We start from the raw sequence: 22,171 nt of genomic DNA, 5'->3' as shown, positions 1-22,171 counted from the left end.
CTAAGATGTTTTACGTGAGCGACGTGGCAACAAAAACATGAAAACTTACAGTAGATTCATAAAAAGTAACAAGAAGGGACTCAAAGAGCAACATTATCCAAAATTATCAGTTCACAGTTATAACTGTTGTGCAGAACAGTTGAACTGTTCTGGTCTCCACATCATCTTTCACGATCAGCCCAAGAGGACTCTCCTTCAAAAAGTGAAAGACTAATTAAGCTGTCTGTTATTTTATGCCAAAGAAATCTTTTGGCACCTCATCTCCTTCTTTATGTCATATCAATGGTACAGCTGTACTTTTTTAATTGCAAATTTCCTTCCTGTGATATTGCTGTGTGTTTTTAATGACAAAACTGCCAATGATAAATCATATGAATATCCTGTCTCCTCAGTTGGGTTTGATTAAGACTTGTTAAGAAGCCACACGTAGGTACTTTGTGGTTTGTCTTGTGTATCCTTAGAGATTTGCAGTGTTCACTGTGACATATTTGTTGGTGATAAGCTGCTTGTTTTTGAAAATCAAATTTTGCCTTGCTAATTGCCAGAAACCTTTGCCTTTAAAACAAAAATATGAGCTAAATGATGTTCTGAGAAACATTTCTTTATATTTAAGACAATTTCTCTTCAACATTTAGTACAGTGCCATTCAGCCATTCAATAAATATTAGCTGAGAATCTGTTAAGTTACAGAGAGGGGGAATATAGAGCTTATACACAGGCACAGACCTCACCCCAATCCTGGGCCCCGGCAAGGCCTCAGACAATGCCTGCAGACTGCAGGACCTTGGTTAGCATGCCCAGGTTGGGAAGCCTTCGATGCCAAGGAAAAGAGATCTGTGCACAGAGTCTTTGATGTGAAAGGAGGAACACATTTTGCTGCATTTCCAGTGTTCTTAGGCTGGTCTGCAGGCAGGACTCAGCTGCACCAAAGCTCCGCATGCAATAGAGCCTCGGTTCATAGAGTTTGAGTCTGAGCAATCACTCAGTTTTGAACTCTGAGTGCCACTCCAGAGGCACTAACGTTAGGTTGAAGTGGTTTAAGAATCACCACCCACAGGAACTCAATAGCTCTGCAGTTGGTAATTGCATCAGCTCTGAGCAGAGGTGGATTAATCATGAAGTTAATGATGCTTGTTCTTCAGAGCCTCTCCTTGCACCAGCCCCTTCTAAGCCCCGAGGGGGTCCCTGGGGCTGTGGTTGAAACAGAGCAGGACTCTATGATCCTTGCCGGCTCAGCGCGTCTTCTGCCTGCCTTTTGCCTGTGGAACACTTAGGTCAAAGAATAAGTTTAATTGGAGACGTGAGAAACGTGGAAACAAAGGGAAACAGTCAGAGGAGACTAAATAATAATAATGTAGTCATTAAACACAGTCAAGGACCTTTAGTTCTTTCTCAAGGGTTATAGATAATATTCTGAGCTATATCCTATGAGCTGTCTTATAGATACAAAACACCAGGTGGAGTAGTGAACTGCATGATGTCCATATTGTACCCAGGACTTGAGCATCCACATTCTGAGAACTGACCACAAAGAAATGGGAACAAGTACACCCAAGAACTAAAGATTAACTGTACCTAAAACAACCAATGGATGTTTTGGATGGCATCACTGACTCAATGGACATGAGTTTGAGCAAGTTCCAGGAGTTGGTGATGGACAGGGAAGGCTGGCATGCTGTAGTCCATGGGGTAGCAAAGAGTCGGATACAACTGAGCAACTGAACTGAATTGAAAACAACCAAGATGATGCTAACCAGACCACTGATGACCAATCTGAAGATGATTGTACTATTTCTGCATGTAACCCCCCTACCACTTTGTCTATAAAACTCTCACCCCCTGCTTGTCATGGGGGGTGAAAATTGGCCTTTGGACAGATGTCTGCCACTGTCCCTGCCAGTTACCAGCATATGAAATAAAGCAAACTTTCTTTTCCACCAACCTGACCTGTTTATTGGCTTTTAAGCAGTGAGCAGCCAGACCCCAAACACATACCTTTCAGTAACATGGTCACAAGGAGATAGGCTTTGAATGTGCTATTTTCTTCAGTTGAGGGGAAAAAAATCAGCAAAATTATTTCTTACCCAAAGGTGAATAAATTAATTAACTACATAGAACACTACATCCAGGAATCAGATTTGTTCAGGAAAAATGAATAAACTGAAGAGGTTTAGAAAGTACATGCTTCCTTTTCATTAGTACAGGATTGGAGGAAAGTAAAAATATGATGAACTGACTAACTCAGAGCAAAGGAGAGCTAAGAGACAAATTTGGGAAACTGAGCCTGACTGTCAGCACAGAGTGATATAAAGGGAACAGGAGATGCAGCAGGGATGGGTCCTCTTAGACAGGACTTAGATCTAGTTGTTGGTCAATCAGAAATGGTGATTGAGAACCAGCCAGGCCCAACAGAGGATGCAAGCTGACCACCTGAGGGAGTAGCTTGGGATGAAGACACAGAAGGAAGAGGAGACCCCGGAAAGTACCTGATTCATGTGACAGATTCTTTTTTTCAAGTCTTCCTTCCCATTTGGATCTCTCATAATAGACTCCATTCTGCTACTGGAACAACTGACCCCCAAATCTCAGAAGCAACAGATACATGCATATACACGTTCATTACCAACCTACAAATGTACTGTTGTCAGTGAGACACCATCAGCTTGCATGTGCACTATTTGGAACACACAACTTCTGGGGAAGAAAAGAGAGAGACTAGTGAGTCACATGGGGTTTTCATGTCTCCACTCGGAAGACACACATGTGACACCACCCACATTTCATTGGCCAGAATGAGTCACTGGGAGCTAGATAAGAGCTATTTGAGGAGTATTATTGTCGATGCCACATCTTTGATAGCAATGTTGTCAGTTTTTTTCTTGCCTTGGTGAAGTTTCTGAGGTACAGCTTTGTGCAGAAATTAAATGTGATTGGACCCTCCCCAGAGTGAGATTTGAAGAAGGCATTTTCTATCTGGTTCCTTTGTCTGGTGTGTCTCTGGCTCCTTACTCCACTTCAGTCTGTGCCGAGTGTGAGTAGTCAGATTTGTGTCTCCCCTGTCCTTTTCCCACTCAGTATCATTAACTCAGGGTGGTTTTTAGCATTTGTTCATGCATTCATTTCTTGAGTTATCCACTATTTGTTAAGCTCTTTCTATGTGTCTTTACTTGACTTTAAATAGATATTGAAGAATAAGACACAATACTTGCTCTCAAGAAGCCCCACTTTAAAGACAGTGGGCAAGATTTTATAGATTGCATAGACACAGTGGTAATTTTGAGCTGGAGAAATTAAAAAGAGTTCACAGAAGTGACAACTCTGTGCATTTAAAAACGAGAAGATTTATCAGTTTTCTTTCTGTAGTGGGCTTAAAAACATGTCCTCTGGAATTCAAATATACATAAATGTAATATACTCTATTTTTATGACTGATTTCATCTCGTGCACTAGCAAGGGATGTTTGTGTGGATTGAAAGTTCCATAAAGTTAACACAGACTCTCCTATTTAAAATTTGTCCCTCAACTTAGCTTGGGTTCATTGTAATAACTGTCTTGTCATTTCTAGTGCAAGTTCCCTGCTGAGACTGATTTTTCTCTATTTAAGGAGGCACCTTCTTGTCTCTCCTCCCACAGAAGGTGTCTGGGGTAGGAGGGCTTCTTCCTTTCCAACAGCAGTGGGGAAGGGTTCTTGGTCTGCATGCTTGTCTTTGATTTATTAGCTTTGATCTGCTCTTGTCTCTGGGTATCTGATGTTGCACTATAGAGGAATGAATGAGGCCAATTCAGTGCCACACTCTTTGTTCAATGTTTCTGGTTATAGACTGTGAAGGGCTGAACAGAGGTGATGGGCTGGACATCACCAGCTCATGACCTTGCTTTCCTTCATGCCCTTGTGATGAAATGGTCTTTGGTAAAGGAGTCTTTACAAACCTTGGTCCCATCCATGCAAGGAACACAGATGGTGAGGCAGGTCGCCAACACTTTGGTATAACAACTCAGTTAATAATTTTCTGTTAGAGTTGTATGCCTCTTTTTTAATTAAAAAATATTTTGTATTTTAGTCACTCTGGTTGGTCCTGAGGAAATTTTCCTCAAGCAAGCAGGTTTAATTATCAACTTTCCTAGCAAAGAGATTACTGAACCTCTGAAACCACCATATTCTCATGGTGACTTGGGAACAATAATGCTACATGTTGTACTTCTTTACAACCCATAAGGACAAATAGTTAGCCTAAGTAAAAGAACAAGATTTTTTCTGCTTTTTACTTCTGCACTTCTAATTCAACACGGAAGCTGTTCACATTTTTTATAACAAAATTGCTTCCTGTACAGTTGTGTGTGGTTTGAATTGAATATGTGCCAAATGATAAATACATAAACATCCTGATCACTTGGTCATATCTGATTAAGACCAGAACAGGAGGCTCCAGGGTCTTCACCTGTCAGGGTGCTGTGGTTTGTCTTCTTTATCTTCAGATATAGAAAGAAACTTGCAGTGTTTATGTTTAGAACTGGCTCTCTCAGCACTGCTCTTGTACTGGGGCTAGGTTGTTTCTAGATACTGCAATTTACTGCATTCATGGCAGACAGGTGTTGAAGTGAACACCTCATACATACACCTCATACATACAGCTCATACCATTTAATAGTATTGAAATATCATTAAAACAAATGATGCAGCTTGCATTGTGCTGTTACATCCTCACGACAAGTTAAATTATTTCTCAAAAGATTTCTTTTTTATTTTAATGACTTGTGTAAAATACCAGGCTGACATGCATTCATTCAGGTACACAAGAGACATCATTTAGAATTTTTAGTTAGCCAGGCATTGGGGATATGAAGGTGAATTAGATGCAAAATGTTTTACTAAGTACATTCGAGTTTATAAAGTAAAATGATTAAGTAAATGACTTAATTCACAAAAGCTCACCTACAGTAAGATTGAGGTTCTTGAGCACTTACCTGGGGCACAGAGAGAAGGGGTGATGTGTAGAAGACTCACAACTCTGATTGGCACCAATCACCATCACAGCCTATAGTTCCTGGGAGAGTTCCGAGAGCCACAGTCAAGGCTCCAGGTAACAGAACTGAATTCCTGTTCTAGAGTCCTGGGATTCCTGTGATGAGATGGTGGGAGATGCCCTAACTCTGCTTCTTTACTACTACTGTGTGTGTGTGTGTGTGTGTGTGTTAGTCACTCAGTAATGACTAACTCTTTGTGACTCCATGGACTGACTGTAGCCCCTCCAGGCTCCTCTGGCCATGGGATTTCCCAGGCAAGAATACTGAAGCGGGTTGTCATTTCCTTCTCCAGAGGATCTTCCTGACCCAGGGATCAAACTCAGGTCTCCTGTATTGCAGGCAGATTCTTTACCATCTGAGCCATCAGGAAGGCAAATTAACAGTGGTACATAATACTACTACTATGTGCTACTGTTCTCGCCTGGACAATTCCATGGACAGAGGAACCTGGTGGGCTACCGTCCATGGGGTCACAAAGAGTCGGCCACGACTGAGCAAATCAGCATCAGCACATGTACTACTGTTAACTAGTATTGTTTTATCACATGCTAATGCCAACTCACTTAATCCTCACCAAAACTCAGTAATCTAGGCATGACCACAACCCTCCTTTTACTAATCAGAGAGAGTAAGAACTCTGTTAAAGGTCCACACAAGGCATGCAGCTAAACTGTGAGTCAAGACCAGGCAGTCTGGCTCCCGAGTCTGTTCTCCAGACCCCTGCCTTCCACTCTTTCAAGTTCACTGTGGACACAGCTGTGTTAGTGTCCTCTCTAAAACTTTCTTCCTTCAAATCTTGGATGAGATTGGACACTAAGATTTTCTTATGTGTCAGAGAAGAAGTAACTTCTTCCGAGGGTTAGTTGGTCCATGTTGACCCTGCACACCCAGCTCTGGGGTAGAGGGTGCTGCCTGGGGATAGCCTGTCAGCCCTGAGTTAGCCCTTCCTTTCCAGCCCATCCTGCCCCGTAACAGAGTCTGGAACCCTTAACAAGTGTCTTACCTGTGAGATCTCAAACCCAAGGTGAGTGAGACCGTGTGTACCTGGTTCACTAAACACATCCCTGTGTCATCCAGTGGGAGGGATGATTGGACCCCAAAAAGCGTGTCGTGTGTTCTAGGTGTCTGGCTGGTGGTTTCTGGTGATGGTATGGAGTCCATAACTGGGTAAGGAATGATTTCTCTGGGCCCAGAAGGACTAGAGCATCAATTCTAAGTGACTGAGCAGATCTTGGTCCTTCTCCAGCCCCTGAATTTAAATTTTGGTTTTGATATTTATAATCAGTTTTTATCATTAATGTGTTAAATGTCCAGATATAGAAGGATATGGGGCTCAGGTACAAGCACTGGGCTTGAGAGTGAGAGGACCAGATGACAAGGAAGTGAATCTTGCAAAAATAATGGGTAAATATTAGCATATTTAAGAGGGAGGAAAGCTTGTGTTCAATTGTCTTTTCTCCTGAGTCTCAAGAAGGAAGGATGGGTATGACAGGACAGAGAAGCTGTGTCTGCAGACCAGGATGAGGGGTCCTTCTGGTGGGGGGTGTGGCAGGGCTGTTAAATGGCCAGCAGCTGCCCTGGGTGTTGGCCAGGCTGAGACATTAAGGTGTGTGTGTGTGTGGCTCATGAAGCCATGTGGGGACTCTGGGGCCTGTGTGTCACAGATGCTTCCTTTCATGTCAGTGCTGAAAAGACAGATTCAGGATGAGGGGGCCTCAGGGTGGGCTTGTTTGGACCACAGGGCTGCATCATGTGAAACTTGAGCCTGAGGGGGTATAAGGAAAGGGGACAGCACATTAGTGACCTTGAATTTTGATGGGGGAGCTCTACCTTGCATCCTTTATGGTTCTTCTCAGTTTTATACTCATCCCAGGATTACTTTCTGGGGAGCATCTGAGAGCTTCTCTGATCAGTGGAAACAGAACAAGGCATTAATGGCTATACTGGACATCAGCCCCTTCTGCTTGAATCTGTCTCATCAACCCACCTGGGATTCCATTCTTGTGGCCACCTTTCTTCTTAAATGCAGAACTGAGGAGGTGGGGTCACTGATGTTTACAGGAAGCATGAACACCTTCTCTTCTCTGCTTCACTCACCCTTTCTTTCCCCATCACATGCAGCTATCCTGTAGAAGAAGACTTTCTATTTCCCCTTCTGTCTGGAGCTGTTCCCTTAACTTATATTTTGCATCGTCTTTAGTTATGGTTTATGATACAAATGTATTCTGAATCTTATCAAACCATACTCTCAGCTTATGAGGGGGATAAATGTGAAGTTTAGAAAACTTTAGTCTTTCTAAACTATAATTTTCTTCTTCTTGTTGTTGTTTAGTTCCTTAGTTGTGTCTGACTCTTTTCAATGTGATGGACTGCATTGGATGTGAAAGGACCACCAGGCCCTTCTGTCCACAGAATTCTCCAGGCAAGAACACTGGAGTGGGTTGCCATTTTCTTCTCCAGGGAATCTTCCTGACCCTGGGATCAAATCTACATCTCCTGCTTTGTGGGTGGATTCTTTACTGCTGAGCCATCAGGGAAGCTCCATGCTTTCTTCTAGAGAGCCCCGCTACAAATTTGGAAGACTAGAGTTGAAAGAGACATTACTTTGCCAACAAAGGTCTGTCTGGTCAAGGGTATGGATTTTCCGGTGGTCATGTATGGATGTGAGGGTTGGACTATAAAGAAAGCTGAGCACTGAAAAATTGATGCTTTTGAAGCTGTGGTGTTGGAGAAGACTCTTGAGAGTCCTTGGACTGCAAGGAGATCCAACCAGTCCATCCTGGAGATCAGTCCTGGGTGTTCATTGGATAGGACTGATGCTGAAGCTGAAACTCCAATACTTTGGCCACCTCATGCAAAGAGTTGACTCATTGGAAAAGACCCTGATGCTGGGAGGGATTGGGGGCAGGAGGAGAAGGGGACAACAAAGGATGAGATCGCTGGATGCCCACCGACTCGATGGGCATGAGCTTGAGTAAACTCCGGGAGCTGGTGACGGACAGGGAGGCCTGGCATGCTGCGATTCATGGGGTCGCAAAGAGTCGGACATGACTGAGTGACTGCACTGAACTGAACTGCGAGTTGAATGATGATTCCTCCTCTCTTTGTTTCCTTTAATAGCAATCTCTTTCTTTCTATAAACATTTTTTTGGTGACTAGTTGAAAGAAATACTTCACATAAAATGAAATGCAATAAAGGGAAAGGGATTTAACATGTCTGAATGTCCCTATAGGGAACCCACCTGCCAATGCAGGAAACACAGGTGACATGGTTTTGATCCTTGAGTCAGAAAGATCCCTTTAGAAGGAAATAGCATCCCACTCCAGTACTCTTGCCTGGGAAATCCATTGGACAGAGAAGGCTGGCGAGCTATAGTCCAGGGGTTGCAAAGAATCAGACACGACTGAGCACACAGGCATGTGCTCCAGGACCCAGTCTCCAGATCATTCTGAGAAAGGGGAGAAGACCTGCAATCTCACCCCCCCACACCTGATGGGTCTCACTTCATGCCTCCACAGTCACCTGTGAGCTCCTGTACTCCTGGTCCTCATTTTCTGCTGACCTGATAAATATTATTGTATTTCAAGACTTCTTGTAGGTCTGTGCTTCCACCCTGAGCTCAGTGCTGGGGAAAATCGTTACTTGATTCCACAAAAGATATTCTCCACAGGCCAACAGATCCCACACCCAGAACCTGTGAGATCTCACAGTCTGCAGATGTCAACCAGGGTGATTAGGAGAGAGAAAGGCACTCATGGTTTTTGATGCACCTTTTCTATCCCAGTCCCTGTCATGGGACCAGGCTCTCAGGACCATGGAAGCAGGAGATCAAAGGACCATGTTGTTCATATAAGGAGATGTGGAAGATTCAGAAGCTCATTGGTGTTCAGAAAGGGGCAGATGCAGCCTCCGATAATGTCTTAAATGGTGAAAGGTGTCGCTATTGGCTCTCAGGAGGGAGGATGTAGGGGATGGTCTATATAGACCCCGGTCGGCACCCTGAGGCCTCCTCACAGGCTGATCCTGCAGCTGGGACTGTGACCTTGAGGACGTGAAATCAGGATGGCTCGGAGCCAACACCTCTCCCCCCAGGGACTCTGTGTCCTCCTCCTCGGCACCGTGGTGGGTGGTCAAGGTAAGAACTGCCCCTCTGTCCTGGGTTCACAACAGGGAGTGGACACTGTGGTGAAAGGAAAGTTGTCTGGAGCTGTGGAGACATGGTCTCAGTGTTTTTGACTAAAAAGGAGCCACACTGACTGTGAACACTGGTCCCTCTCCTGTGGGGGGTCCACTGGTCATAGCGGCAGATTTTACAGAGCAGTGAGATTTGCTCTGGCCCAAGCTGGGTCAGCCTGAGTCCCCTCCACTGTTTCCCTTGTTCTCAGGGAGCTTCTAGGAGTCCCAGTGGCCCCCAATGTGTGGAAGTTCCAGCGACTGAGCCCAGCTGGGACTCTGGGCTGTTTCCACATGCTCCATGTGCCTGGTGTGTGAGCACTGCCCCTGGGTCCCTGTGTTTCCTGTATCTTGTGTGAGGAATGTGTGAGGATGTGTGTATGTGAGGGTGTGTGTGTGTGTAAAGAGAATGTGTGTGTGAGGGTGTGAAGAGTGTGTGTGTTTGTGGAGTGTGTGAGTAGCGTGTGAGGGTGTGTGTATTTGTGTGAGAATGTGTGTGTGTGTGTGTGTGAGTGAGTGTGTGAGGCTGTGTGTGTGTGCACGTGTGTGTAAGAGGGATGGAGCCTGTCTGGTGAGAGGAATGGGGCTGCTGAGCAGGGACTGAGTCCCTTGGTCTGTGAAGCACACAGGGTCTCACAGGGCTGGGTGTCATGGCCGCTGCATGTAACCAGATCAGAGACAATCGTGCACCTGCCTGCCTCTCTCTGGCTCCTCTCCCCCATCCCCCAGCTCCCCTCTGCTTGTTGCCCTGTCTGCCCGGCACTGGGCTCTGTGAGAGGCTCTGCCTGCTGGCCTCGCCTGTTCCCACCAGGTGTTCCTTGTGGATCAGAGGAACCTGCAGCCAGGAGAGGGGACCTCTTGTCTGTAGAGATCAGCTGAAGCACAGCCTTAGCGGTATAATTTCCCAAGTCTCTGCCCCAGTCGCTGTGATGTTTTCTGATGTGCTGGGGGCCTGGAATTATCCTTTCAACTTCCCAGGATCTGCTGTGACTCTGTAGGGAGCACTTTCTCTCATGCCCTCTCCTGTCCCTCCCTGGGAGCTGCTTTCCCCTGAGTGAGAGTGGAGTATGTATCAATCCTTCTGTCATGGTCTGCAAGGTTTCTTTGGACAAATCCGCAGCTCTCCTTATGGGAGTTCTCTTGGGTGACGGAAATTTTTTCTTCTCTTTAGACCTTTAGAATTCTCTTTGTCTTTGCATTTGGACAGTTTAATCGGTGAGTCTTAGAAAAGGTTTGGATCGAAATTTTGGGGTGACTTATTAGCTTCTTGAATTTAGATGTCCAGATCTTTCCCGAGGTTTGGGAAATTCTCAACCTGTGTTTTCCCTTTCTTTTTTGATTATTTATTTTTGGCTGTGCTAGGTCTCCTTCCTTGCATACAGGATTTCTCCAGTTGTGGTAAGCAAAGGCTGCTCCCTGCTGCAGTGCAGACTTCTCACTGCAGTGGCTTGTCTTGGTGCAGACCACAGCCTCTAGGTGCACAGGTTTCAGTAGTTGTGACACATTGGCTTAGTTGCTCTGCAGCATGTGGAATCTTCCTGGACCAGGGATTGAACTGATGTCCTCTGCATTGACAGGTGGACTCTTATCCATGGCACCACCAGGAAGTCCTCAGCCCTTAATTCTTTTCTCCCTTACTTCTCCTGTCCTGACTCCATTGCACACATTGTTCCTCTTGGTGGTGACCATAGCTCCCACTGGCTTTCTATATTCCTTTCATTCTCTTCTTGCTTCTCTACTTGGATACTTTCAACTGATCTTTCTTCTAACTCATTGATTCTTTTTTCTTTTTCTTTTCCTTGGTCAAGTCTATTGTTGAATCTCTGTATTGAATTTTTCAGTTTACTCATTATATTGTGTGGGTGCTAAGTCACCTCAGTCATGTCGCCTCTTTGTGACCCTATGGACTGTAGCCCACCAGGCTCTTCTGTCCATAGGATTCTTCAGGCAAGAACACTAGAGTGGGTTGCCATGCCCTCCTCCAGGGGATCTTCTGGACCCAGGGGTTGAACCCGAGTCTCTTACATCTCCTGCATTGGCAGGCAGCTTCTTTACCACTAGAGCCACCTGGGAAGCCCATTCATTTATTATTCAGTTTCAAAATATCTGGCTAGTTCTTTTTTAAAAAAAAATGTTTTATATATCTTTATTGTTCTTATTATTTTATTTGCATTGTTTTATTGGTATCATTAAATATTTGAGTTATCTTGTAACTCTCTGAGCATCTTTTGAAGTATTATTTTGAATTCTTCATTGGGCAATTCCTAGATCTCCATTACTTTCAGCTGGTTACAGGAGGTTTACTTATTCCTTTGGTGGGATTTTGCTTCCCCGATTCTTCTGGATGTCTTATTCTCTTGTAGATGTCTGCACATTTGAAAAAGCAGTCATCGCTACCAGAATCTATATTATGATTTCAGTAGGGAAAGCCTTTCACCTCTGGGTAGGGGAACACTGGAATGTTATGCAGGATGCCAAATGCAGAGGCATAAGGTGGCACTGGGTCTGGGAGGACATGAGATCCATTTGGCTCAGGCTGCTGATGTCCACAGCATTGACAACTGTGTGGTGTTTTAAAAGTATTGCAGGGGGCCTGCTGTCACTGGAATGGTTGTTGGTATCCTCAACAGCACCTCTGGTTCCAAAGCCTAGGGATCATGACCAGCAGTGGTGGTGGCCAGAGCCAATGGTGTGCACACACTTGGCTTTGGGGGCCTGTTGCAGGTGCCTCTGTGGCGGGAGATGATGGTTGCAGATGCTCATATTGTGGGACGGCCTAGGAAGGCAGCAAAGGCCAAGACCCACAATGGCTCGTTGTTCAAACTCATGCCCATTGAGCTGGTGATGCTATCTAACCATCTCATCCTGTACTGTCCTTCTCCTTTCCTTCAGTCTTTCCCAGTATCAGGGTCTTTTCCAATGAGTCAGCACTTTGCACCAGTTGGCCAAAGTATTGTAGCTTCAGCCTCAGCATCAGTCCTTTCAATCAATGTTCAGGGTTGATTCCATTTAGGATTGACTGGCTTGATCTCCTTGCTGTTCAAAGAACTCTCAAGAGTCTTCTCTAGCACCACAGATCAAAAGTATCCATTCTTCATTGCTCAGCCTTATTTACGGTCCAACTCTAACATCCATACATGAAAACCATCATCTGTGCTGGTTATTAATTCTTTCAGGGGTAAAATCTGCTGCATTTGTCTGCAGAGCAGGTCACTGTGAACTGTGATTTCTCCTGCATGTGGTTGCTATTTGTCCTTTGCTCTTCTTTCTTATGCCTAGCCATCTCTATGAGACTGGCTCAGCTTTGCAGGTCTGCGTGAAGTGAACCTGAAGCAGGACTTTCATATGGTGCCCCCAGAGGCTAGGGACACTGGTTACTCAGCCTGCTCTTACCCCCCTGGTGAGAGGAACTCTGAGTGATGATGGTTTGGAGGAAGGAATGATGCTACCAAAATGACAGTGTTTTGGCGTGGTCAAACTTCTTAGAATACTCCAGATCTTTCTGGAGCTGTTTTTATTACTGATCACTGTTTAACTTTTGGTCTTTTTCTTTTAAGAGGATGGAGGCTGCTGTCTCCTACATCAGCATTTTGGTAATGGCACACTTGAGGTCTTTATTCCTTGAGAGAATGGTTTTGAGTGTAGAATTTTAATTTGGCAATTTTTTTTTCCTTTCAGTAAATTTTAAGTTTCAATCTACTCTACCCTGTTCTTGGGGATTTAGATGTTAGTATAGGTGTTTCTCCAGAGAAGGCAATGGCACCCCACTCCAGTGTTCTTGCCTGGAAAATTCCATGGACGGAGGAGCCTGGTAGGCTGCAGTCCATGGGGTCTCGAACAGTCGGACACGACTGAGCGACATCACTTTCTCTTTTCACTTTCATGCACTGGAGAAGCAAATGGCACCCCACTCCAGTGTTCTTGCCTGGAGAATCCCAGGGACAGTGGAGCCTGGTGGGCTGCCATCTATGGGGTTGCACAGAGCCGGACACGACTGAAGCGACTTAGCAGCAGCAGCATAGATGTTTCTCAATTTTATATACCTAGTCTTTATCTCAGTGTTTTTCTTTTTGGCAATTTTCTGCTGTTATTTTCCATTTTAATAAAAGTAAGCTATGTATGTTGTAGTAACAAAAAAACAAAATTTATCCTTATATGACATATTCTGTTCATTTTGGCAGGACTTCTGCTATTATAATTCTTCAAGCACTTAGGTTGTTAAATGCTCCACAATTTTATTATGCTACCAGTACAACACAAGTTTTCAGTATTTGCTGTGGTAGAAAAATATATTGGCTCTTAAATGTTTCTGTGTGGAACTGACATCATTTGTTCTTGACTTCATTGAATGAGCCAGATCACAGGGTTATGCTTACCTTCAAACAGACAAAGGAGTATTACTATTTCCATATGCTCATAAAGTGTTGCTGAACGCTAGTAATGTCTCCATCTATGATGTCCTACAAATGAATTCCTTTTTATATGCAGAAATCAGAGTTGTCTCCCTACTTAATTGCTAAATGACATCTGATCACTTTTGTCAAATTCCATGTGTTAGATGCATGTTACTAAGTACATTAGAGCATGGAATTACACAAGGACATGAACACCAGATGGCAGGAATAGCCAGGACATTTTAGAGCCTGTTACCACAGCCCTCTGTGCCTAAGCTGGATGAGATGCTCCTTATGGACAGGGAAGGAGAGGGAGGATTCCTCCCTGGATCTCAGGCCATGAGCTGTAACTGAGATGGGGAAGCTGGGCCCTAGTAGCCTTGGGCACATCTACAGGGAGGGCAGCATCCAGAGTCTCTGACAGCCTGTCCTCAGTGGTGTCCCTGGAGCTGGTTCTACAGACTTGTGAGAAATACCTTTGCCTCCCTTTCTGCTCCAGGTTCAGTGATGGCACATTGGTAGCCTACAGTTGGCCACAGTGAAAATGTTTATACCACAGAAGTAAACAAATACTGTATACCATGTACTTTTTTGCTCCTCAGAGAGCTAATGTTTTAAATACTTATGCCACTGTAAGTGTCCTAAAATCTCTCCTGTGTCCCGTGTCTGTGTCTGTCTTGCAGCTCTGGAGCTGAGGCTGAAGGATGGAGCCCACTGCTGTGAGGGGAGAGTGGAAGTGAAGCACCACGGAGAATGGGGCAAAATGGATAATGACAACTGGAGCATAGGGGATGCATCTGTAATGTGCAGACAGCTGGGGTGTGGAGCTGCAATTGGTTTTCTTGGAGGAGCTTATTTTGGACCAGGACTTGGCCCCATTTGGCTTTATATATTTCATGTAAAGGGGTAGAGTCAACTGTCAGTGACCGTAGGCATTCTAATATTAAAGACCATTGTAATGATAGCTATACCCATGACTGGGATGCTAGAGTAGTCTGCTCAGGTAAGTCCTGTCTGGTCTGTGTGGGGATCTCTAGCAGGAAAAGCCTCCATCTTATCACCAGAATGACTCAAGATTATGGATACAGCCTTTAGAATATACTTGGGTGAAAGGTCTTTGTGATGTGTCACAGGAGGCAGAGAGGTGAGGTCAAAAGTTTCATATAATACAGCTTCTGGGTTCAACTTCTGTGACGTAGTCTCATCATGGTAATTGTTCCGTATTCTTTGACATAATGGTCACTAGGGTGTGGCTACACGGTGGGGGGGTGGGGTCATAGAAGAGTCGTGGGCAACAAGGTTTATCATACTCATAGGGTCTAAAAGTCAGAGTCACACACTCCATCAGGTTGCTATGTGGAGGATGTGACAATACAATAGGCTCAACCAAGCGATGGTGACCCCAAATGGCATGTGAAGACCCATGGACAAGTGACCATACCGGGGGTCAGGATGCAGTTACAGAAGGAAAGTGTGTGAGGGGACTTCACTGGTGCATTTAAATGTCCCTAGGTCACAGTCAGGGGAAGCCAGAAGTGGGACGTGTGGCAGGGAAAAGTCTCATCACACTGGTGCACCTGATCAAGAGAGTGGGGAGCTCACATCACATTTCTAGGGATGTTGAGGGAGCAGGAAAATGAAGTCTTGACGTTTACAACACAGTAGCTGAAGTGCATTACGTATAAGAGGCAGTGAAGCTAAGAGGACCTGAAGTGACTCCTAAGAAGTGGTCAGTGCGATCTAAGTGTGTTTGACCTGTGCCAAGGTGGATGCGGTAAAGACAGCAGTGAAACTAGGGTGTGAGTGGGTGATCACAGTATTTGGCAGAGACTTCTAGTTGTTATCACAATTGCAGATTGGATGTCCAAGATATTAATCCCATCAGAGCAGCTGGACTGGAGGAAGATATTGTCAGTTATCACAGTGAATTCCATCAAATAGGGAGCTGGTCTTAGGCAAGAATCACCCGGTCTGATCAGATGGTGGGACAGGGGAGCCTGAGGTCATCTGCAGTAGGCCCTTAACACCACAGCCAACCAGCTATTGGGTTTTATGTCCCGGAAGATCATTGGGAAAGTGATCTTTTCTAATCTCACCTTCAGCAGATCTTTGATGATTCTACTTGAGGCCCTTAAGAAGACAATTCTTTTCCTTTTTAAAAAGTACTTTACTGAGGTATGACTGACATACAAAACTGCTTGATAAGTATGCATTTGTGAAACTGTTACAGCACTTATGTCATAAATCTATTCATCTCTTCAAAATGTTTCCTTCCATTCTCTTTATCATTCTTATTAAAAATAATTTTCAAGGTGCATTTGAATTTTAGTTAGAAGCTTTTGTTTTAAACAAGCCTGTTTTCTGGCATCTCAAGTAACCTTCCTCATTGTCACAATGTCCTAATCATGGTTCCAACTGCAGATAAATTTGTGGAGACACTACAGGTGTCTCTACCTTATTTTGATAAATTACATCTGAATGAAAATGGAGTGTGTGATGGAACTTTGTGTGGAATTAGAAGTCCCAATGTTACCATCCTAAGAATACTGATGTCTTGATATTAATTCCAGTTAAGATACACTTAAAAGTAGAGAATTGGAGAATGCTCTGATTTAAACCCTGATTGTGGTTTGTACTCCCTGACTACCATTGCTCTAACTTAGGCTCTCACATTTTTATGACTTTTTCCAGGTTCCTTCTATTTCTCTTTTTGTCACTAGCTTCCTCCCCCTGGTCTGTCTTTTCTGTATTTTCAGACATATTTTAATGTGAAGATAAGTCAAAGTGGTGGTGATGTAGCAGAGACAAGATTAGAATAGCATGTCTTTTCATTATCTTAATCAAAATCGAACACTTGGAGTTTCTTCTGCCCAACCTTAGGAGTCAGGTATGGAAAAGAAATTTCAGCCTCAGTAGTGGATTGTTGGAAGTGAAGTACCATGTTTAGGAGAAATCTAGAGTAGAAACAATGACCCAAGAAGAATGTAGAGAAGCTTGTTTCAAATAAGGAGGAGATTTCATGGGGTTCAGGAAAAGGATTTGGGAGGGCCTATACAAATTGAGAAACACTGTGGTGCAAGTGTGCTAAGTTGCTTCAGTCCTGTCCTACTTTTTGCAACCCCATGGACTGTAACCCACCAGGGTCCTCTGTCCTTTGAATTCTCCAGGCAAGAATACTGGAATGGGTTGCCATTTCTTTCTCCAGGGAATCTTCCTCACCCAGGGATCAAACCTGGGACTCATACATTGCAGACAGAGTCTTGATTATTGTCCTAACCACCAGGGGCTACAGTACTGACGTGCACAATGGTGAGGGGATGAAAATACAAGGATTGCAGGAGGGGAATTCAAGGAGATCAAGATCCAGGTCAACTCATACATTCACAGTGTAGACTCTGTGTTACACTTTCTTCCTGCCCTCATTCCTTCCCTCCCTCTCTTCCTTTATCTCGTTGTGGGAGTCATTCCTGAGCTATATGGAAGTGCTAGCATTTGGAGGTTGAGGTTTTCTTAGTGGATTCTGTTTATTTAACAAATATGAGATTACTTATATTTTTCTCTTTTTTTTAAATCAGATTTTGATGAGTTGTGTTTCACCAGTAATTTGTCTTCAAGGACTTGGTCCATTTTACAAAAAAATTTTCAAATTAGAATAACACTGGTTCATGTCTTGTATCTTTAGATGTTGGCAAGATCTAAGTAGCACTGGTTCATATCTCTTATCTTTAAATGTTGGGAAGACCTATAATGATATTCCTCCTTTTGTTACTGGTTTTGTTAATTTGTGTTCCCTCTTTTTTTTCTTAATTGGTTTTGCTAAAAGATTATCAGTATTAATGTTTTTTTAAAGAGAATCACTAATGGACTCCATTGATTTTCTTGATTGTGTATTTGCTTTCTACTTAATTGATTTCTGTACTCAGTTTTCATTCCTCTTTTTCAGTTATGGTTTTCCCTGATAGCTCAGTTGGTAAAGAGCCTGCCTGCAATGCAGGAGACCCTGGTTTGATTCCTGGTTTGGGAAGATCCCCTTGAGAAGGGATAGTTTACCCACTCCAGTATTCTTGGGCTTTCTTTGCGGTTCAGCTGGTAAAGAATCCGCCTGCAATGCGGGAATCCTGTGTTCGATCCCTGGGTTGGGAAGATCTCCTGGAGAAGAGAAAAGCTACCCACTCCAGTATTCTTGCCTGGAGAATCCAAGGACTGTATAGACCATGGGGTCACAAAGAGTCAGACATGACTGAGTGACTTTAACTTTTCAGTTATGATTGTTGTCGCTTTTGTAGTTTTTGAGGTGGAGTCTTGGATCATTTCCTTCTGTTTCTATTTTTATTCTAATGTAGGCATCACAGAAACCTCAAGGTTCTAAATTTTCTTCTAAGCATCCTTTTTTTTTTTTTAACCCACCAGTTTTGGTAGTATATAATTTCTTTTGTATTTTATTACCATAAAATATTTCTATTTCTCTGAATGTATTCTTTGTCTTACACTCTGATTTTGTATAATACTAATATAGATACTATATACAGCTTACTCTGATTAGTGTTTGCATGGTATATAACTTTTTTTCTCTTTAATATGTTTCTGTGTTTATATTTAAGCATATATATATATATTTGTAGACAGTATATTGTTTTGTCTTATTTTATCTGGTCTGATCATCTTGCTTTTTATTTGGAGTACTTAAATTATTTACATTTAATGTAGTTGTTGATATAATTGGATTTAACTGTACTTGCCTGCTATTTGTTATATCTTTTATTTGCTCCCATTTTAATCTTTGAGTTTATTTTATTATTTTATTTTAAATACTCTATTGGTTTATTAATTGTATCAGATTTTTAGGTGATTATAATGCTGAATTATTTCTCCATTTTAAAAATAATTTTTATTTATTTTTTGCTTTGCTGGGTCTTCACTGATGCATGGGCTTTCCTCTAGTTGTGGAGATCAGAGGCTACTCTCTAGTTGCAGTGCACAAGCTTCTCATTGCGGTGGCCTCTCTCGCCTTGGAGCACAGGCTCTAGGGTGCACAAGCTTCAGTAGTCGTGGCCCCTGGGCTCTAGAGCACAGGCTCACTAGTTGTGGTGCATGGGCTTAGTTGCTCCGTGGTATGTGGGATTTTCCTACACCAGGGGTCGAACCTGTGTCTTCTGCTTTGTCAGGTGGAGTCTTCTCCACTGAACCACCTGGGAAGCCCAATGTTGAATCATTAATCTTTAATTACATTTTACCTTGAAATGATATTATGTCACAACATGCAATGTCAGTCACTATAGTTTTCTTCCACTTCCCTGTTCTTGTCTTTGGTACTATCATTGTCATACACTCTACCTATAAATTTATTATGACTCTTATAGTTTGTTGCTAATATTTTCCCTTAAATCTTCTAATAGAGAATCAGCATTTAGCTTAGTCTCTGCAGCTTTGAGAGGATCCCTGGTTTCATCTGCTGTCATCTCTCTTTAGCTTGAAGAACTTTCTGAGGCAGTAGTGTAGTGTGTGTCTGGTGGCCTCCAAGTCTATCATCTTTCGTTTACCTGAAATCATTTTAATTTTCATTCAGTTTTGAAAAGTATTTTCTTGGGTGATTCAATTCTAGGTTAACAAATGCCCAACCCCAATACTTTAAATATGTTCTTACATTGTCATCTGACTTTCACTGCTTCCAACAAAAAGTCAGTAAATAATACTTATCCTTTTGTTTCCTGTATATAGTGTGTCAAACTTCCCTCATGGCTCTTAAGATATTTTTGTTTTGTTTGTTGAATTTCAGTAATTACATTGTCATGTTTTCTAAGAATGGTTTCACTATCTTGTCTGGGGTGTGTTTAGCTTTTTGGATCAGTGGCTTTACAGTTTTCAATAAATTTGGGAAAATTTCATTTATCTTTTCTTAATATTTTTCTACACACCCCTTTTCTGAATCTCCAAATAGACATATTTTATATATTTTGATGTTGTCCCACATGCTGTTGAGTTTCCATTCATATTTTTCTGGCTTTTTACTCTCTTTGGTTCAGTTTAGATAGTCTCTATTGCTGTGTTTTACTTCCCAATTCTTTTATTCTGCAATGTCTAGTCTCTTGTGTAATTAATCCAAATAATTGTTCATTCCAATGCTATATTTTTCAGTTTCAGAAGTCTCATTTATTTTTCCTAGTTTTTCTCCCTGTTTATTTTTATGCTTCGTTAACCATATTGACATTAGGGGTTTAAAGATTTCTTCAGCCAATTCAATCATTTCTTTAATTTCTGAGGCTGCTTAAAATGATATTTTTTAAAAAATGTGTTATGGGTTACATTTCTCTCTTTCAGAAATTCTAATAATATTTTGGTTGGATGTTGGACATCACTAAGCAGTCCTTTACCAGGAAGAACTTCAGAAGTAAATAATCAAAACACACCCAGAAATCAGGGAGTTGTACTTGATGAATTAAATAAAGTTTTTTTCATTGGGTTATCTTCATTCAGTTCTAAATGTGTTCCTTTGATGACCAAATGATGAACTTTTATTTTGGTTTTCCTCCTTTAGTTTCAAAACTTCCTTGATCTCACCTTGCCTGCCATATACCCCACCTACATCCTACTTCTTCAGCAGTAGCTACCCTTTTCTGATTTTCTTTTCCATCCATCTGTATCTTTTAAAATGGTGTTTACTTGTCTGAAGTGGGAGAAATGAGAAAGGATAGCAGCTTAGGTAGTAGATGGGAGAAGAGGGTGATGTAGTATGCTAACAACATATTCAACGAGCGTTTCCCACATATATTTGCATATTTTATCCATATTGAGGCTTTTTCAACTTGGAACTCTCCAAATTATGGCTTGTTTGCTCACTTCTCCTTCCTCCTCCTTCTTCTTCCTCCTTCTTTTAGAATTGTAAAACATTCATGAAGAAAATTAAGGACAATACGATCAATAGAAAGTCATTCTGTGCTTCTGGCCTGGAAGAATTAATATTGTTAATATGCTTATACTTGTCAAAATGATCTACAGATTTAATGCAAGTCCTATCTAAATCCTAAAGACATTCTTTATAGAAATAGAGAAAACAATCTTAAAATATGAGCATGTGGTTTAATTTTTATATATTCATGAATTTCCTGTTTTCTTATCATTATTGAATTTTAGTTCCATTCCATTATGGTCATGTAAGATACTTGGAATTGTTTTAACATTTTTGAATTTGTTAAGACTTATGTGTAACCTAGCCTGGAGAATATTCCATGTGCACTTGAGAAGAATGCATATTTTTCTGTGGTTAGAATACGTACAATGATAGTATTAAAATCAGTTATTATCAGCCCTTAGCATTTTCTATGAGTCCTGATTCAGAAGAAAAACCTTTGATAGGAGATGATCTGGAAACTGAGCTGTCTGGTAAACTCCAATTGAAAACACACTCTCTCCCAGGTTCTTTGACAAATTCTAGGATTTCAAGAGAGATGGCTGGGACTCTCTCTTTATGACTCTCTGAGTTTTCTTAACTCATTTTCTTTCCCACTGAGGTCATTGAAGAAATTCATGGAATTTTTTGGCATCAAAAAGTATCAGAAAGACAAGTTGTGATGACATAAATGTGAATTAATGATAGTGTCTATATTTCTTCTCTGGAGCCGTCACCCGCCTACAGGTTGTCATGCCCTCATGGATCCAGCCTCAGGACTTTCCCTAACCTAAGTCACTTGAGGACTAGCTCCTGGGAGAGAAAACTGGTCAGAATATTAGCCCCACAAGTCCCACGAAAGCTTTCTAAGCTTGTCTGAATGCTAGGTCTCTATCTCATAGCCCACGTCCCTGTGGGTGGCTTCTGTTCTGCATATCTCTACATTCAAGTGCCTGAATATTATTTATTATCCTTGGATCTGTAGGTTCTAGGCTGCTAAATGAGAAACTCACTTCTCCAACCAATGCTAAAACATGTGTTTCCAGTATTCAGCCATTCTAATGATCTGAACTGGGCTCTGTAGTTTCCGGGCTCCTAGACCAAGGAATTCAGATTTCTAACCAGTCTCAAAGTGTATGTTCTTGGGATTCAGCCATGCCAAACTGACCCTGTAACACTTCTGGATTTCTCTTCAGAAACCTGCTCATGAAAATTCAATTAGGACACTAACTGTCAAAGATTCTCTACATGCTCCACTCCTAGAAAAAAAAAAAAAATCTTTCATACCACTGCCTGTGATGTGCGGTCTCCAATTGCCAAGTCAGTACCATGAACACTCACTGGTTTTGTTGTTGTTTCCTCTTAGGATTTGTGCATCTGGCTGGAGGGGATGGACCCTGCTCAGGGAGAGTAGAAGTGTATTCTGGAGAAGCCTGGGCCCCAATGTCTGATGGGAACTTCACACTCCCCACTGCCCATGTCATCTGTGCAGAGCTGGAGTGCGGCAAGGCTGTGTCTGTCCTGGGGCACGTGCCGTTCAGAGAGTCCAATGCTTGGGTCTGGGCTGAAGAGTTCAGGTGTGAGGGGCAGGAGCCTGAGCTCTGGGTCTGCCCCAGAGTGCCCTGTCCAGGGGGCACATGTCACCACAATGGAGCTGCTCAGGTTGTCTGTTCAGGTGAGATGAAGGTCAGG

The 22,171-nt window shown here is 42.6% G+C and overlaps 1 protein-coding gene across 1 annotated transcript in view; it reads left to right on the top strand.

Annotated features, from left to right (window-relative positions):
• Positions 1 to 9,063: 9,063 nt before the first annotated feature.
• LOC122423127 overlaps positions 9,064 to 22,171 on the top strand; it is a 308,231-nt gene continuing 295,123 nt past the window's right edge. The window contains 4 exon segments of the mRNA XM_043439907.1: positions 9,064 to 9,161; positions 14,277 to 14,474; positions 14,477 to 14,596; positions 21,846 to 22,154. Of these exon segments, the coding sequence (XP_043295842.1) occupies positions 9,089 to 9,161; positions 14,277 to 14,474; positions 14,477 to 14,596; positions 21,846 to 22,154 (700 nt within the window). The 5' untranslated portion in view covers positions 9,064 to 9,088.

This window comes from Cervus canadensis, chromosome 21 (genome assembly GCF_019320065.1).
Source record: "Cervus canadensis isolate Bull #8, Minnesota chromosome 21, ASM1932006v1, whole genome shotgun sequence".
In the NCBI taxonomy this organism is placed as follows: Eukaryota; Metazoa; Chordata; class Mammalia; order Artiodactyla; family Cervidae; genus Cervus; species Cervus canadensis.
Note: the sequence above shows the minus strand (reverse complement) of the source record. Positions and strands in the feature narration are given on the sequence as shown.